The sequence below is a fragment of the Monodelphis domestica genome, chromosome 4 (genome assembly GCF_027887165.1).
Source record: "Monodelphis domestica isolate mMonDom1 chromosome 4, mMonDom1.pri, whole genome shotgun sequence".
In the NCBI taxonomy this organism is placed as follows: Eukaryota; Metazoa; Chordata; class Mammalia; order Didelphimorphia; family Didelphidae; genus Monodelphis; species Monodelphis domestica.
Window position 1 is genome coordinate 431,617,604 of NC_077230.1, and position 18,182 is coordinate 431,635,785.

Here is an 18,182-nt window from a genome sequence, read left to right on the forward strand (position 1 = left end):
ACCTGTGACACAGGCAGGTCCACAATTTTCATTACACTTGTCAACTCATGTCACGAATAAAGAATGGAGGGATGACCTAATCAACTTTCCTGCAGCTAGACTACAACTCAAATTTTGTACCTGAACATACTTTGTTCACAGTATTGGACAATGTTTCTCCATTGCTCTTTCTATCTTTCCTAAAAAGTCACTTATCAATTATTCTTATAATTTTGTGGATCTTGGGTAATCTTCCAGATATTCTGTTGTCATTATATTGGATGTACTACTTTATTCTTTTTAACTTTCATGCAGTAATTTTCAAAGTGGAATGTAAGTTTTCTTCTTTTCTCTACAAAATGCAAAGATATTATGCCACTTAGTGCAGACATACTAAATATTCATCTTATTTTACAATCTACCATATATTATGTCTCATACTCTATACTGAGTCAATCATCCATCTCTCAGGAAATGCACAGCTGTGAACCTTAAAATTTCTCAGACCCTACTTCATAAGGTTAGGATTGTGAACCTTAAAAAATTTTCCCAGACCCTACTTCATAAGGTTGGGTTAAGACCATTCCCCACTTTAAACAATGAAGGAACTTAGATCAGGAATGTGAGAACTCTACTTAGATCAGAAATGTGAAGACCTCTACTCCACCTGTACTTAAGCCTGCTTTAGGGGAAAAAACTCCTTGCTGAACAATGAAAAGTACTTAAACCCATACTTAAGCCATGCCTATTTTAGGACTAATACCAAAATGGTGCTAAGTACTTATAAAGGTCAAGCAACTTGTGAATTTACAAGGAACAAAGAGGTGAGAAACTTACTCAGAGCTTTCCTGGTGTGAATTACTCAAAAATTTACAGCTTCTTAGGTGTGAACTAAGAATGGTCTGTCCTTTGAAAAACATCTACTGTGATTGGTAGATATAAGGACTTAGGGGAGGTGACATAGGAGAAAATGCCCTTTAAATAGGAGCTCAGATTCATTCAGAGGGGCAGTCAGATTGAGGATTGAGCTGGTGGAGGCAGCTGAGATGATGCTGGCCTGTTGTCACTAGAATCCTTGCTTGGACAAATCTTGTGGTGAATGATTAAGGACTGACTGATATTTCTCTTAAGGGCTTAGGCCTGGGTTGGCCAGGGCTGGCCTGGGCCGGCCTATCCTTTTCTCATTATTCCCCTTTTTCTCTCTTTCTCTCATTTTCTTTAATTCCTCATTTGTATTAATTAAAATCTCTATAAAACCCAGCTGACTTGGGTATATTTGAATAATTGGGAATATTTCCCTGGCGACCACCTTATATTTGATTTAAAAACAAAACACTGTAGTGAAAACATTTCCTGCGGTCACAACTTACTCATCCACTCTTATATCTACTACAATTTAAGTCTTCCACTATTTAATCACTACAGTTTATAACCTCAACCATTTTAATTATTACACAGCATGCTTCAGCAGTGGTCTGCCAGCCCAAGTCTAGCACTCCCTTCACCACAACAGATAAAGTCTTTTGGGATAACAGTCCGTATACATCTGCTTTCACTTCACTTACTTGGACAGGAGCTCCTTGGGCCTTTTTGCTCTAGTAACCATGGTGCTTCCCCTTGTTGAAAACAGGAGAGAAAAATTTCTCTAGGAACTGGAAGCCCTGGGCATAAGAAAGAAGGAAGGGATCAAGAGAGAAAAATTGAAAATATGGTCCTCTTAAAGGAAAGAGGGCATGCAAGTAAGGTCTAAGGAATGGCTTTTGTTGTATTCAGTATTGGGACATTTTCAGGGGGAAAAGAGATCATGGAAACCATTTGAAATAAGAAAATTCCATCTTTATTTATGTCTTGTAATAGAAGGGTGGGTACATTCCACAATCTCCATTATCTGGAAATTGAAGGTAGCTGGTAGTGAAGGGCAGAGGGGTCAGAACTTGAAGTGAGAAAAACAAATTTAATTCAGCCTCAGAGAAATGGCAAGTGGGTGTTCCTGGGCAAGTTATTTAACCTCTGTTTGGCTCAGTTGCCTCAACTATCAATTGAGGACAATAAGAGTATCAAACTCACCAGGATGCTGTGAAATTAATACTAATTATGAACTCCTTTATCCAGGTGAGGACATAGAGCAGGTATTTTGAAATGCTTATTCCCTTCCTTTCCATTCCTATCATCTGGCCTGGATTTGAGGGAAGAATGAAGGAGGAATAAGGATAAGCTTGCTAGACTAGGCAAAATTAGGGACTGTGAGCTACAGTTTTATACATCTTTTTAAATTTTATTTCCATATTGTTTATTTTTGTAAGTGAATAAGCATATGAAACCACAACCTCAAAATAAAAACCCAAATAAGTGAAAAATTGTGTGCTTTCATCTGCATCCCAACTCTAACATTTCTTTTTCTGGAGGTATTCTTTTTTCATAAGTCCCTCGGAATTGTACTGGATCATTACCTTGCTGAGAATTGCCAAGTCTATCACAGTTGATCATTCCACAATATTACTGCTACTATGTTCTCGTGGCTCAGCTTATTTCATTGAATCAGTTCATGTCGGTTTTTCTAGCTCTTTCTGAAATAATCCTGGTCGTCATTTCTTATAGTACAATAGTATCCCATCACAATCATATAGCACAGTTTGTTCAGGCATTTGTCAACTGATAGACATCCCCTCAATTTCCAATCCTTTCCTACCACAAAAAGAGCAGTTACAAACATTTTCCTACAAGTAGGTCCTTTCCCCTATTTTTCTGATCTCTTTTGGGTACTGACCTAGTAGTGGTATCAATGGATCAAAAGGTGTGCACTGCTTTGTAGACCTTTGGGAGTCATTTGAAATTGCTCTCCAGCATAGATGGATCAGTTCACAACTCCACCAACAATGTGTTAAGTATCACAATTTTGCCACATCCCCTCTAACCTTTGTCATTCTACTGTCAGAGTAGCTAATCTGGTCGGGCTAAGGTGGTACCTTGGAGGACTTTTCATTTATTTCTCTAATCAAGAGGGATTTAGAAAAAAAATTTTCCCATGATTATTGAGTTTTGATTTCTTCATTCGAAAACTGCTTATTCATAATCTTTCACCATTTGTCAGTTGGAGAATGAGTTGGATTCTTACAAATTTGACTTAGTCCTTTATATATTTGAGAAATAAGATCATAAAAATCTGTTAAAATAGTTTTTCCCAGTTTGTTGCTTTTCTTCTAATATTGGTTATATTAAAACAAGTCAAAATTATTTATTCTGTGAAAGGGATTTAAAAAAAAATCTTAACTTAGTACTTGGAGTGCTCTACCCTTTTAACTTTATCAGTCAAGAACACAGGATCCTTCTGATAAAAGTTCACACCCTCAAAGGACAGGAGGTGGATCCCACAGTAACTGCCTCCAGGGCAGTGCCAAGCAAATTAAGAAACTTTGATTGGTTCTTGAGATATGATAGAACAGCCCACAGTGAAAGGAAGGAGAAACCAGAGAGACAGGAAATGATGTGAAGAAAACTGCTTATAAAAAAGCCAGCCATTTTGGAATAAACCTGTGGAGGAGGAAAGAGGAGAGAGGCGTCGGAAAAGGAAGGGAAACCGCGGCCGGGGGCCGGCTGGCCCTGCTGGCTCCTGCCGGGCGGGGACCATGCATTGTGGGAGCAAGGTGAAGAACGAATACATGAAGCGCTACAAAGACCCCATGTGGACACATGTGGCCCGTGCTACCGGGAGCTATTGCATTATCGTCTGAGCTGGAGACTACTGGAGCAGACGCACAACCCCTGGTTACGGGACGGCTGGGGGCTGTCCAGCAACTCGGATGATTCCTCGTCTTCTGGAGGTGGTGGGACCTCCACACCCCTGGGTCCCCAGGGAGCTTCGGCCCCTTCTCCACCCCAGACTCCCCTCAAGCCCGAAAGAGAGGGAGAGGAACTCGGAGTGGAAGAGAAAGGGGCCAAGGCATCCAAGGATGAGGACGCTGCCAGCCCCCCAGAAACACTAGGGAAAGTCATACAAGAAAAAAATAAACAGGAAATGGAAGTGAAAAAAAAAAAACAGATAGAAATGAAAGACAAACTAGTGGATAACACAGATCATCCTCGACAACGTGCCTTGCTTTCTGGAGCTGATAAGAAAACAGCTAAAAGTCCTCAAAGACCAAGAAAAACAAAAGAAGTCAAACATCCATTTGCTCTTCATGGCTGGGGAGAAAAGCAGACAGATACTGGGAGCCAGAAAACACATAATGTATGTGCTTCTGCTTCAGAACCACAGATTCATGAGTCAGCATTACGAGCCAAGAACCGAAGACAAGTGGAAAAAAGAAAACTGGTCAATCCGACACAAAGAGCCTATTCTGTAGACGTGCAGAAACCCAGAAGGAGCAAGCCTTCCTCTTCAGACAGTCCATGGATGACAGAGTACAGCAAGAGCTTGATGAAAGACAGATGTGCTTAGATGACCTCATTAAAAACAGGACATTGGTTTGGGAAACACAATGACGAGGGAAGGGTTGGTTTAGAGAATTCCCAAGAGTGTTATTTTCGTGTATTCTGATAACCTACCTCGGTAGTAGGGCGGATAGCCGAAGCCATAGGCATCTGAAGTTATTCATGATGGTCATTTCCTAGGTCTTTGGTATTCGTGTGTTTTTGAGGCACTTTTATCTTAGGAGCCAATGGCACAAAATGCCTTTTTAGGGGCAAGATTGGTAAGATGCTTAGTAATTGGTTTTTCATAATTACAGACAGAGCCCATTCTTTCTCATGAACATCCACAAACCCTGTAGAAAGTAAGATGGTTCCATTTTGGACTTAACAGCCTGTTTTCAATTACACGCGTGGAAGAATCAATAGTAAAAGAGCGATCATTCCTGAGAGCCATTCGGATCCCTACCATCTTGTGGAACGAGTTCTGTTTAGCTTATTTCTCTACTAATTCATTATCATTTCATGTGGACAAGTAACATTTAAACTTGTCTTAATCTCATTTCTTCCCCTTGCTGGTTGGGGCACTTAATCGATTTAATAATCCAAATGCATTCCTATGGAGAGATCTGTGCAATGAATACTTTAGGGTAAGACTGAAGGATCGTCTTGAGTCAAAGACGGCCACAACTGCAGAACGTTACGAGCACACTACTGATGACTTAATTGCTTGCTGATGCTGACTTGTGGCCCTATTTTAATCATGTATTTTTGACACTTGTATGAGAACTGGCTTTTAAGAATAAATGGGCTTCGGAGCAGTACATTGTAGAATTTGTACTCAAAGTTAGGATACATTTGTAAGTACTGAAGTTCTGGATCTGATCAGAAATTGAAGAAATGATGTCAGCAGCCTCATTTCCACTTGCATTGCTTTTCTTCTTCAGAACAGATTCAACAGTAAGCAAATGTTGGCTTTTTACAGTGTTCCTCAGACTTATGAATTCATTGGCATTCCTTGTTGATAGTCTTGTATCATGACGTACCTCAGGGAATGATTATGTGTTTCCCTGCATGTGTGTAAGAATTCAAGAGGAATTATCTTTCCTCGGGGCTCCAAAATGTCCTCAATAAGTATAGTTTTCAGCTAAGTCTGAATGTGGCTTCTTTTTCTATCCATTAGGGATGGAGGCCTGATTTTGGGATCTGATTATTAAAGATCCTTGAAGGAAAAGGGAAAATCCCACATATGTAGCTCTAGCAGCAAGCATGAACAAGAATTATGTGTTATTATAGCAGGTGCTTTTAGATGTGAGGCTAAACATTCCCAAGTTTTTATTCTCAGTCTTGAGCAATGCCAACAACTATCGTGTATACATCCACACTTTGTGATATTTTGTTCTTTCCTTATCTGGTCTTTAAATATAAATAAATGTTAGGTTTTGAAGCTGATTTCTAAATAGTAATAGACTTTCTCCTTAATTGTGCTTCTTGATCTTTATAGGGTTTTGAGGTTCATTCACTTGTCCAGAGAGCTGTCCGTGCCAGTCATTGAACCACGAGTTAAATCAGATCTCTTTATTCTGTAGATCATTACCAAAACCAAATCACCAGTGCATGCCAGCACTTCTGCTAATAATCCTTTAAAGTCATTATTCGTTTATTAAGCCGTGAACATGGGAAGTACCGAATGTCCAAAGGAATGTGGCAAAGGGTGGTGGTTATGGAAATGGAAGTGAAATCCCGTGTTCTCACGTGGTCAGGTTTAGTAATCAAGCTTAAACTTGTCATATTGCATCTGACAACCAGAAAGTGGCACTGGGAAGTAGGGTAGAAGTTAAATGTTTAAAAATAGCCTCAGAAAGTTCATTTTCAAATCAGCTTTTTTAAAAAGTCAGTCTTTTCTAGTCTAGAAAACTGACTTGCCTGTAACTTAGTACTAAAAATCCAGACAGACTCACAGAAAACTAAAGGCTAAAAATGACCAAAATAATTTTGTTCAAAAACTACCAGAAGCAAAGAGATAAATAAGGTTTTAATTTTATTTTTGGTACCTACTACAAACTTACACTGATTTCTTTAAAAGTGGCTGTAATAATCCTGTCGATTTTTTAGGGGTGGGTGGGTGGAACACCAATTCAACTCTCCTTTCATTAGATTACAATTTATGACACTTTTTCTTAGGCTTTGAAACAATTCTGTAATCATGCAATTTTTTTTCCTTCCTTATAAACAAAGATAATTTCCCATAATGCTATCACCAGTTCTCTGTGATAACTTTTTAGAAAATAAAGTAATGTAACTAATTTCACACGGAAGAAGTGTGAGACTGAGAATGGGATCTTTTAAAACATGGAAGAAAAGATATTTAAAGGAGAAAATGTTGCTATGAGATTTCCCCCTCTCCAGCTTTAGCTTTAATATCTTCGTTAAAAATCTTTTGCCATCGGCGTGCTCTTTCCTTTCGCTGAGCTCCTTTTTCCTTCACCCTCAAAGCAGTAACAGAATTTTGAAAGCGGTGGCCGCCGTGTGGGTAGATCAAAGCGACTATTTCCTTCTCTCCCCATTCCTTAAAGCTTAAAGAACAATCTAATAGTGTATCAAGAACAACAAGAGCGAGCTTTCTCGCGGCTCTCATGTCTCTAGACATCTTTATGCTCTACTCCACCTTTTATTTCTGTGTTTGTGTTTGGTCTAGTGTGTTCATGCACCACATGAAGTTCAGTGTCCTTATCGTAATGAACGTGCTCATGAACAGAAGACTCAGACGGGGTCTTGAACTTATTTGAAGACGGAATTTTGGACTCTTGAGTAGCCGCTCCGTTTTGACTTTGCTTCGGTTTTATGCGCTTGGATTAGCTCCAAAATCAGTTGTTGAGAGTGGGAGGGAGTGGAACGGTGTGCCTCGCTTGGGGCCACTTCTCTGTTGTAGAAAGCCGCTACGTGACGTCAAGGTAAGGCTCAGATCAATGATGTGGCTGCTGCCAATTGATTGTCTGAAAGGAAGCGATCCCACGTCATCCGCTTTGCGAGATGAGTCTTGCTACATTATTTCCCCCCAACTTCTAAGATGAACCAGTTTAACTCGTGGAGGGCTGGGAACACAAAGTCCCAGTGAGGTATCATGAAAGTCAGTCATGTTTACGAGTACCCAAACTAGAGACGCAAAGTACTTCTGAACTGAAAATCTTCTTTTAGTTGAATATGTCCGTGAAAAATTGGGTTTTGCGTTCCATTCGCTTTTTAGCCACACCGAGTGAGGTTTGCTCAGTATCAAACTTGCCGTCTACGAGGATCTGTGTAAAGACCTCGTTATGATGTGTCTCGGACGCCAGATAAATACTAAGAGGGATCAGCACGCGTGCGCCAAAACGCTGCGGTCAGATCGCTTTGCCATTGTCTTCATAAATGCCACAGGATGACGGGACATTTCAGTGCATGATTAGGCTCAATATGACACCATCCCACAGGAAGTGCCGTTCAGATTTAAGACAATCACGCTCCCCTTCTTAACACTTGTGGAGAAGTTGGGGCAGCCCTCAATTCCAAATTGCTATTTTTTTAGTAATCTACACAGCTTGGAAATTGTTCAGGGAATGAAAATATTCTGAGCCCCAATACTCTATCTAGGAAAGAAAAATAAATGCGCAGACATTCTTAAACCGGAGACCTTCTGAATGGCCGTTTGAGTATCGAGAATGTGACCAAAAGTTCTTAGCTACTTTAAGGGCACTCAAAGGATGATTTTCATGATTTCCTGTTTCAATGTCAGTAGACCCTGCATTGGATGTGCTCTTCTAATGAACAAAAAGAGGGAGAATTGTCATGGCTACCCTAAAGCACTGCATTCACTTTGAATTTTAAGAAGTAACGGCTAGACTAATCACCAAGTTCTGCCCGTGCGGACTTCAGGTTTTACTTTTCTAAGAGAAAAGGATGGATTGTTTTTAGCTTCTCTGATATTGTATTTACTTGTATAAATGTGATTAAAATCAATGCTACCAGTAAAGAATTATAATTTTGTGGAAAACAATTCTGAGTTGGTGTATGAATGGTAGAATTTTTAATTCTAATGTTAAAAAAAAGCCATCCAAGGGCATTCTGAATAACTTGGCAGCATTGGCGGCTCTGGCTGAACAAGGGCTTCTTCTGCATTGGTGGCTAGAGGGGTTCGGCTTTGGCGACTCACTTGGGTTGAGGAGACCCTGGCCGGAGACACTGGCCTTTTGGCTCTTCTCTTGTCTTTCATGGGATGCTCTCTTTGGTGAGGCACTCAGATCCGGACTTATCTTCTACCTCCTTCCTAGATTTCCCCCTTTACTACCTCTTTTACTGTAATAAAGCTACTAACAGCCTGTTGACTTAAGAATTATTATAAATGGTGACCACAACAATTCTTAAAATTCTTATATTTGTCAAACCCATTTTAATTATTACTATTTTACAACTTGTCAGGTTCTCTATCTCCTATTTGGTGATGAATTCTTCCCTTCTCCAGAGATCTCATAGATAAACAATGCTATGTTCCCTGAATTTCCTTATATCACACTTTAGATCGAAATCATATGCCCATATTGACCTATCGATATAAACTGTGAGCTATTGGTGCATACCTAATTTTTGCTATAGCATTTTCCAGTTTCCCAGCAGTTTTTGTCAAAAAGTGAGATCATATCCCAAGAGCTGGGATCTTTGGGTCTATGAAACACTAGATTGCTGAGGTCATTTACTTCTAATCTATTCCACTGATCCACCCTTCTAGTGCTTAACTACCAGATTGCTCTGATGATTACTGTTTTACAGTCCAGTGTTTGATCTGGTTGGGCCAGGCCACCATCCTTCACTTTTTTTTCATTCATTCCCTTGATATTCTTGATCTTTTGTTCTCCCAGATGCATTTTGTAATCATTTTTTTCTAGTTCTACAAAATAGCTTTTTGGTAGTTTGATAGGTATGGAACTGAATAAGTAAATTAATTTAGGCAGGACTGTCATTTTTATTATATTAGCTCATCTTACCCATGAGCAATTGATGTTTTTCCAATGGTTTAGACCTAGTTTTATTTATTGGAAGAATGTTTTATAGTTGTGTTCATATAATTCCTGAATTTGTCCTGGCCAGTAGATTCCCAGATTTGACTAATTTTTAATTGATTATCTAGGATTCTCTAAGTATATCATCTGCAAAGTGTGATAGTTTAGTTTGCTCATTGCTTACTTTAGCTACTTCAATTCCTTTTTCTTTTCTCATTAATAAAGCTAACATTTCTAGTACAGTAGTAAATAACAGCGGTGATAATGTGCATCTGATCTTCAATCCTGATCTTACTGGGAAGGATTCTAACTGATCCCCATTGCAGATAATATTTGCTGATGGTTTTAGATAGATGCTACTTCTTATTTTAAAGAATGGCTCTTTTATTGCTTTGCTTTCTAGTGTTTGAAGAGGAATGGGCGTTGAATATGGTCAAAAGTCTTTTCTTTATCCATTGAGATAATTATATGGCTTCTGTTAGATTGCTTATTGAGATGGTTAATTATGCTGATAGTTTTCCTAATATTAAACCAGCCTCGCATCCCTGGTATGAATACCCCTATATATAGTGATGTATAGCTGTAGTCTCCTTGCTAGGATTTTATTTAAGATCATGGTATCAATATTCATTAAGGAAATTTGCCTGTAGTTTTCTTTTTTTCTGGTTTTGCTCTTCCTGCCTTAGCAAGCAGCATCATATTTGCAAAATAGAATTTGGTGGGATTCTTTCTTTGCCTATTTTGCCAAATAGTTTTTTTCAGAAATTTTTTATTTAATTAATTTAGAATATTTTCCCATGGTTACATGATTCATGTTCTTTCCCTCCCCTCCTTCCACCCCCTCCAGTAGCCAACGAGCAATTCCACTGGGTTTTACATGTGTCATTGATCAAGATCTATTTCCATATTACTAATATTTGTATTAGGGTGATAGTTTAGAGTTTATATTCCCAATCATATCCCCATTGACCTATGTGATCAAGCAGGGGGTTTTCTTCTGTATTTCTACTCTCACAGCTCTTTCTCTGGATGTGGATACATTCTTTTTCATAGGTCCCTCAGAATTGTCCTGGATCATTGCATTGCTGCTACTAGAGAAGCCCATTACATTCAATTGTGCCACAATGTATCAGTCTCTGTGTACCATGTTCTCCTGGTTCTGCTCCTCTCACTCTGCATCAGTTCCTGGAGGTCGTCTCAGTTCACATGGAATTCCTCCGTTTATTATTCCTTTCAGCACAATAGTATTCCATTACCAACAGATACCAAAATTTGTTCTGCCATTCCACAATTGAAGGGCATCTCCTCTTTTTCCAGTTTTTTGCCTCCACAAAGAGTGTGGCTATAAATATTTTTGTGCAAGTTTTTTCCTTATGATCTCTTTGGAGTATAAAGTCAGCAGTGGTATGGTTGGATCAAAGTTGCCAAATAGTTTAAATAGTATTGGGATTGTTTTTTAAATATAGGGTAGGATATACTTGTGAATCCATCTGACCCTGGGGATTTTCATTGATGGCTTCTTCAAATTTCTTTTCCTAAGATGGGCTAATTTGAGTTTTCTTTTTTCTCTTTTGTTAATCTGGGCAATTAATACTTTTGTAAACATTCACCCATTTCACCTAGGTTGTCAGATTTATTGCCATAATTGGGCTCCTAATGCTTTCTTTTCCTCTTCTTTGGAAGTAAATCCACCCTTTTTATTTTTGATACTGGCAATTTGATCATCTTTTCTTTTCTAAATCAAATTAACCAATGCTCTCTTTTATTTGTTGTTGTTTTTTCTTCAGAAAACCAACTCCTAATCTTATTAGTTCAATAGTTCTCTTACTTTCAATCTTATTAATTTTTCTTTTGATTTTTTTTACTTCCAAATTAGTCTTTACTTGGAGATTTTAAATTTGTTCTCTTTTCAGTTTTTTTTAGTTGCATATACAATTTATTTGTGGTTTTTTTTTTCTTTATTTTATCAATAGAAGCATTCAAGGGCATAAATTTTCCCCCAAGAACTGCTTTGGCTATTTCCCATAATTTTTGGTATGTTATCTTCTCCATCTCCTTTTATGAATCCCTTGTTTCCATAATTTGTTCATGGACCCACCTGTTTTGAAGAATTGAGTTTGTTTCCAATAAATTTTTAATTTATTTCCTATAACTCACATTGATTATACCTTTTATTGCATTATGATCTGAAAAGGTTTGCTTTTTTGCATTTCATTGTGAAGTCTTTATGACCTAGTACCTGGTTAATTTTCCTTATGCTCCATGTGCTCCTAAAAAGGTATATTTCTTTTTCACTCCATTCAGTTTTCGCACATTGTGTACTGAATGTAACTTTTCTACAATTTCATTCGCTTCCTTTACTTCTTTCTTGTATATTTTTAATTGGATTTATCTAGTTCTGATAGGGGAAGATTGAGGTCCCCCACCAGAATACTTTTATTTCCAATTTCCTCCTTATTCTCCTGTAGTTTCTACTTTAAAAATCTGGAGGCTAGGCTATAGTCACTGCGGGACCGGCGGCGGCGGCGGCCTCCGGAGGCTGAGAAGGAAGACTAGGATGAGGAGCTAGACGCCGCTTGTTCCCCTTGCCTGGCCCTTCGCAGCTACCTCAGCCGCCCGGGGGCGTTGAAGTTGCGCCCCTCCACCACTAGCTCCTCAGTCCCTGGCTGCAGCTTCCGAGGCCAGCCTGAGAATGACTCTCCGTGCTCCATACCTTATTTAAATAAGAATTTATGCCCTTTAACTTCCTGTCTGTGCCATTGCACTAACTGAAGACAGTGTTTTGAAATCACAGCTAAAGAACCAGCCAACATCTCATTCTTGCCTTAACCACGTTCCAGAGGTTGAATAGTATGTTTGTGGGTGAAATCAAGAACTCTTCTGGCCAAGAACCAGAATTTAGTGAAAAAGAAGATGATGAATGGATTCTTGTTGACTTTGTAGACACTAATTTTTCCACAGAAGTAGAAGAGGAAGACGTCAGTCTCCAACTAATCATCCTCCAGTTTTTTCCTGTTTGCCAACTTCCTTGGAATGTTTAGCTGATACTAGTGAATCTTGCTTCGTCCAATTTGGGGCCTGTCCGATGGAGGAGCGTTGGTTTATCACCCCTCCCCCAGGCTTTACTGCCGGTGGATTAACCACTATCAAAGTGGAAACTAGTCCTTTGGAAAACCTCCTCATTGCGCACCCCAGCATGTCACTTTATCATTCCTCCCGAAATCTTAATGAGGCTGGCTGTGAGACAGATGAGTTTCGTAATCCAAGCAGCCCGAGACTGGACGTACCGAATGACGCGGGGCAGCATGTTCACTGCTGTGTTGCAGCTCTTGCTGCTCCTTCAACTCTCCTTGAACAAACCAGAAGTTTTCGTCCCGCCCGGTGGATGAAAGAACACAGTGAAAGACATTCTTTGAACAGAAACGGCCTCCGTCGCCAGAATCTTTCCAGGGATCGCCGCTCTCGGCAGATCAGGCACCATGGGCGGGTTGTTCACCAGCCTGGCCAGCGTCAGTACAAGTACTAAGGATTCCGGGTCTCCGTCACATCAGCTTGTTGGCGTATCGCTCTTGGCTTTGTGCACGAGAGAGTGCGTGACGTGCGCCCGCGTGCTCGCCTGACGAAGGCTGTGTATTCGCAGCTTGACTGATCCATCATTTCAACGGAACTCTCTAGACAGTTTTTAAAGTGTGCGTTCTGGTTACCACACCGTGCCTTGCTCTTAAGTTAATGTCTTTTTCTAGATTTTTCCAGAACGTTTTAGAACACTAGTACAACCACAGGGTTTCGTATTTGGGGAACATCTGACTAACTAATTTATGTGTGAGTTAGCTGGCATTTCAAAGAAATTTCTTCACGAGTGACGGAATAGGCACGTTTCTGCTGAATCCTTTTTCTTGTATCGCGTAATCAAGTTTGAGGAAACGGCGTTTCTCAGGGTCAGCCATCCACGTTAATGGCCACGACGTGATGATCTTTTCCGTATATAACGAATACCTTTTTTTACACACCAATACAAGCATCAAAAGGCAATGGTTGCCATGACTGAATGTGTTGCAAGAGAACTTGCTATTTTGCTTTTTCTTCGTCAGACACAGTTCATTTGTGTGTCAGGCACGTGCAGGCTTTCGCTTGTAGACAGGAGTTGGCTATGCTTCTGATTACTATAATCATGTGGTACGACTATTACAGGTTATTGTGGGACATGCAGCAGGCCTGTGGTTTATACTTACTTACTCGTCTTTATTTGCCTATACGCGGCAGAATGAGAAAGTAGCCATTTTTGTCACATAACAATTAACACAGCCTCTTCTTCACTTCTATACAATGAAAAGTGCGGGTCTTTATCCTTCTTTTTCTATCATTGTGCCTAGACTGATATGTGATGTGTGGATTGGCCCCTGATTAAAAAAAAATTGCTTCCAGACCAAGATTGTCTTGAGTGGAGATTAGGAGCTCTGATTTTCTTGTTTTGGGCTCTTAATCAATGGGCTGATTGTTCCGTTTCAGGCAAAACCTTGAACTACGCCCTCTTCAATAGAGGAACAAAAATAGCTGCCTCACAGGGACATTGTGAGGGTTACAAAGGTTTGAAGTAGAGTTTTCTATTTCTAGAACTGGACCTTCCATGTCAGTCCAAGGCACTAGCTCCACTGAATACGTTATTTGGTTACATAATCTCTGCCGAGGCTGGGCAGGTGGTTTAGGAGGGCGGGTGCTAATGCATCCAAGCTCTTGTTTAATTTCTCTTCAAGATAATTAGATCCACAAAAGACAAAACTTTTAATGACTGCCGAGCGACCTACACAACAAATTCGGTTCCTTGTATTAACTAGTAATAGAAGAGAATCATCAGGTGATACTGAACTTTTCAGAGTCTAGCCCTCTTTAAACAGGAAATGTTAAGAGACTTTCAAGAGGAAAAGCATTATAACCATGCAGAGTATTACTTCAGATAGCTCTGCGTAGACTTCAAATGTCAGGGAATACAGGAGCCCTTTGTGTGAGCTACGATCTTTGTCAAACGGCATGAGATCGTTGGAAGCCAAGAGTTCAAATGGGTTCTGTATTTAGATGCTTAAAATACTTCGTGTCGTTTTCAAAATACAGGACTTCAGTCTACTTTTCATGCCTTCCCCAGTATTTATTTTTTCTAATTAGGGGCCAAGTCCACAAAGCTCCGTCAAACCGGGGCTAGTGCTTTGTTACCGCTTGTGTTTACAATGGAGGATGATTTGTGGGCAATACGGTCTGATAACTTGAAAATAATATGGCTAAATCGCTTCCGAGTATTGAGGAGGAAGATGCACATATACATGTGTGTATGTACATAGGTTACATGAAGCGCTGGTGCCTTGAGCTATAGATCTGACATTGCTCTGACAATTCGCTATGGCCACATGAACAGATTTCTGTATAAAATGACATCTTTTCTTTCCTTTTTAGAGGGCTTTTAATTCATTTATTCATTCTGTTATCGACAGACCCTTTGTTTGCCTGTCAGCTTAGTTTCATAAATTTAAATTTCTTTAAAAAAAACAAAACTTGGAATTTTATAGGGTGAGAGTGACCGGGATGTTGTCTATGTTGTAAGGATGTATTTATGTTGGCGTCAAAATTTCCCACCTAAAATTTGGTTGAAGTTCCTGATTAATTGAAGGTGCAAGGCACGTAGCTTCGTGGGTAATATGAATCTGAGGTATTTTTTGATATGTGGCCAAAGAGATTAGATTTGAAATTTTGTTAATAAGTGTTAGTGATCTGAAATGTCATTTCTTCAGCCTGTTCTCTCTAAAATACAAGACGTGCGCCCCCCTAAGACTTTCACTTGTCTTCGGTTTGAGCTATTGTCATTACTGCGATATAAACTGAAATGTTACTATGCATTTATAGTTTCAGTAAGATTGATTTGTTTTGTGTTTGTAGTTCTAAAGTGGTTTTATTCTAAAACGTCCTACTTCGGGGAGTTTTTGTTCCTGTCCTGTTCTTGATTTGCGCTGTGTTCCCTGGTTCACATACTTTTCTGTCACCAGTTTGATTCTCTTCCAGCCTATGCTAACCCTCTTCTGGCAGGACAACAATCAGTTTGCCACCTGATAAAGCCTTCTATCATTTGCTTATTCTATGCTTTCCAAGTGAAATCACACACATCCTTTGTTTTCTTAAACGTAAAAGAGCAAGGAAGAGAATAGCCTAACTCCTTTCGAGTTGGAAACGGCAAACATGAAGGCAGATGAAGTCTGTTCACCTCAAATGAGACCCTACAAATTGTCACTTTAAACAGTGAGATTGAGGGAGGAAGTGAAAGGACTTCTGAGTGTTGGCTCTTCTCTTTCTGCTATTGAGGCTGCTCCTTGCACAGAGACACACTAATCTGTCGGCTGTCGTTGCCGTTTTTAAGACCCGACGGCTAACAGGGCTGGTCACCAGAAGGGAAGGTCTTTTGTGAGCCGTTAAGGTAGGGAGCGGGATTTCACTCCTTTCCGTGTGGATCTCTAAAATGTTACTTACATTTTTATATTTAGAAAACAAACTGTGCAGCTTAAGCAGTTTGAAAACTAGGACAGTCCGGCCCTGCGGCCAGGAGGACGTCTCTGCTTTACTGTCTTTGTGTCGGGAGAGGAAGTTGCTTTCGGAAAAGGCACTTCCGTGCAAGACGAGATACGGTGGCGCATCACTGGGGACTCTTTTAACTTATATTCATTGCATTTTTTTGTTTGGTTTCCATCTAAATGTGCTCCATAAAACAATGCTCTGTATTGTGTCTGGGATTTCAAGGGATTTGTGTTTTCTAACTGGACGGCTGCTGACAAATCCAGCCACTGGAGGGGAGGTCGGGCTGAAGTGCTGGGAGGGCGCTTGGTTTGGGTTTCTTCAGAGATTCCGGGCCTTGTTGTCTCTTTAAAAAGAAAACGAGTGGCTTTGCTTTTGTTTCAGAAGCGTTGGGAACAGCCTGGTTTTTTTACGCCCAAGAACAACCCGTTTTGTAACTCGATTAAATAGCATCGCCTGTTGGACGGCGGGCCTTGTAAATGTGTTTCCATACACAGAAACTTGGAGCAGCTTGAAAGGCTTCAGTTAGGAGAAATCCCGCACATCGGTCCAGGCACCAACGGCAGCTTATTCCTTGAGCCGCTCACCGTCTGGTTTCTGTTTTTGCAGACAACTTTGGTATTGATTGGTGCGCAGATGAAGGCTGGTTTCACGAGACAGACCGAACACAACACAGCACTTTGCCAGAAGACGAAAAGCAAACAGGTGCGGCAGCGCGTACCCATGTACGGACACCGGCTTTTGCATGGGGGAGGGGGGCATCGGGTGCGTTTTGCACTTCCTGAAAGTGCATGGCCTTTGTCAGCAAAGAGCATGTCTTTTGCTCAAAACACAAAAACCTGGAGGCTATACATACACTCGGTGCCTGCCTGCATGTTAAGTACCGATGTTGCCTCGCTGTCTATGTCGCCTTTTATCAAGCTGTGATTACTGCCCTCATCTCTTCGTCAGATCTATTCTGGCCTTAGGCACGTCTGAGAGAGTGAATGCTGTCACTGCTTTCTTCCCTTAGGGGCAGCCCAGTAGATTCCGCTCCATCTCCTCACCTTTACTTTCTCTAAGTCTGCTTGTGTGTGTCAAATGTGTTTCCTGTAAAAAACACATCGTAGGACTCAGGTTTTCAGTCCGTCCAGAGTTCTGCTTCTGTTTTTCTGGGTGAGTTTACTTTATTCATAATCCCAATTATGATGACCATCTCTGTATTCCCCTTCATCTTGTTGTCCTCTTTTAATACTATCCTTTTTCCTCTAATTCCCCCTCTACAGATTTCACCTTTAATCACTCCCCCATGTCCCCTCCTTTATTCTCCTCCCTACCATCACCTTTCTTATTCTCTGCCCAATTCTGGTTTTCTTTAGGGCCTTTTAACACTCTCCCTATTCTACTTCCCTTACATGATTCCCCTCCCTCCACAACCTTTCTTATTCTCCTTCTATTTCTCTATAGAGTAAGATAAGATTACATACCCCAATGAGCCTGGCTGTTATTCCCTCTCTGAGCAGATTCTGCTGAGGACAAGTTTTAATATTTGCCTCTCACCATGCTCTTCATCCCCTTCACTAGAACAGTTTTTCATCCCAGGCTTCTTTATTTGATATAATTTATCCCACGCTATTTCTCTCTTCTTTTTTCTCTCAGTGCTTTCCTCTTTTTCAACCCACAATTTTTTTTTTTGTATATCTTCCTAAACAGTTTAGTGTCACGCCCTCTGTCTATGTAGACTTCTTTTGAACTACTATGATAAGGATAGCAATTTTAAGAGTTACAAATATCATCTTTCCTCTAGGCATATAAACAACTCTTGCTCATTGTGTTTGGTAAATTTTCCCTTTCTTACCTTTTTGTGTTTCTCTTGAATTTTGTATTAGGACAGAAACTCTTCTGCTTTGATCTGCTCTATCAGGAATTTGGGAACATCCTCAATTTTATTAAACAAACATCTTTCCCCCTGAAAGAATATAGTCCGTCTTGATGGCTGGTGATTCAAGATTGTAAACCCAGTTTCCCTGCCTTCCAGAATATCATATTCCAAGCATTCAGTCCTTTAATGTAGAAACTGCCAGATCCTGTGTAATGAACACTAAAGCTCCATGATATTTGATTTTTCTCTTTCTGGCTTAATGCAGTACTTTCTCCTTAGCATGAGAGTTCTAAAATTTAGCTATAACATTCCTGGGAGTTGTCATTTGGAGATTTATTATAGGACTTGAT

The 18,182-nt window shown here is 40.1% G+C and overlaps 1 protein-coding gene and 1 pseudogene across 2 annotated transcripts in view; one reads left to right on the top strand and one right to left on the bottom strand.

Annotated features, from left to right (window-relative positions):
* The window catches only part of LOC103106820 (zinc finger protein 420-like), a 33,977-nt gene that overhangs the window by 3,772 nt on the left and 12,023 nt on the right, over positions 1-18,182 (bottom strand). Inside the window, exon 4 of one of the 2 annotated variants that reach the window (XM_056825442.1) lies at positions 1,545-1,640. The exons of the other annotated variant lie outside the window; for it this stretch is intronic. Within the exon in view, the coding sequence (XP_056681420.1) occupies positions 1,545-1,640 (96 nt within the window). The remainder of the gene's footprint in view (positions 1-1,544; positions 1,641-18,182) is intronic. 2 annotated transcript variants of the gene reach the window in all.
* On the top strand, positions 12,218-12,945 carry LOC130458870 (tumor protein p53-inducible nuclear protein 1-like; annotated as a pseudogene).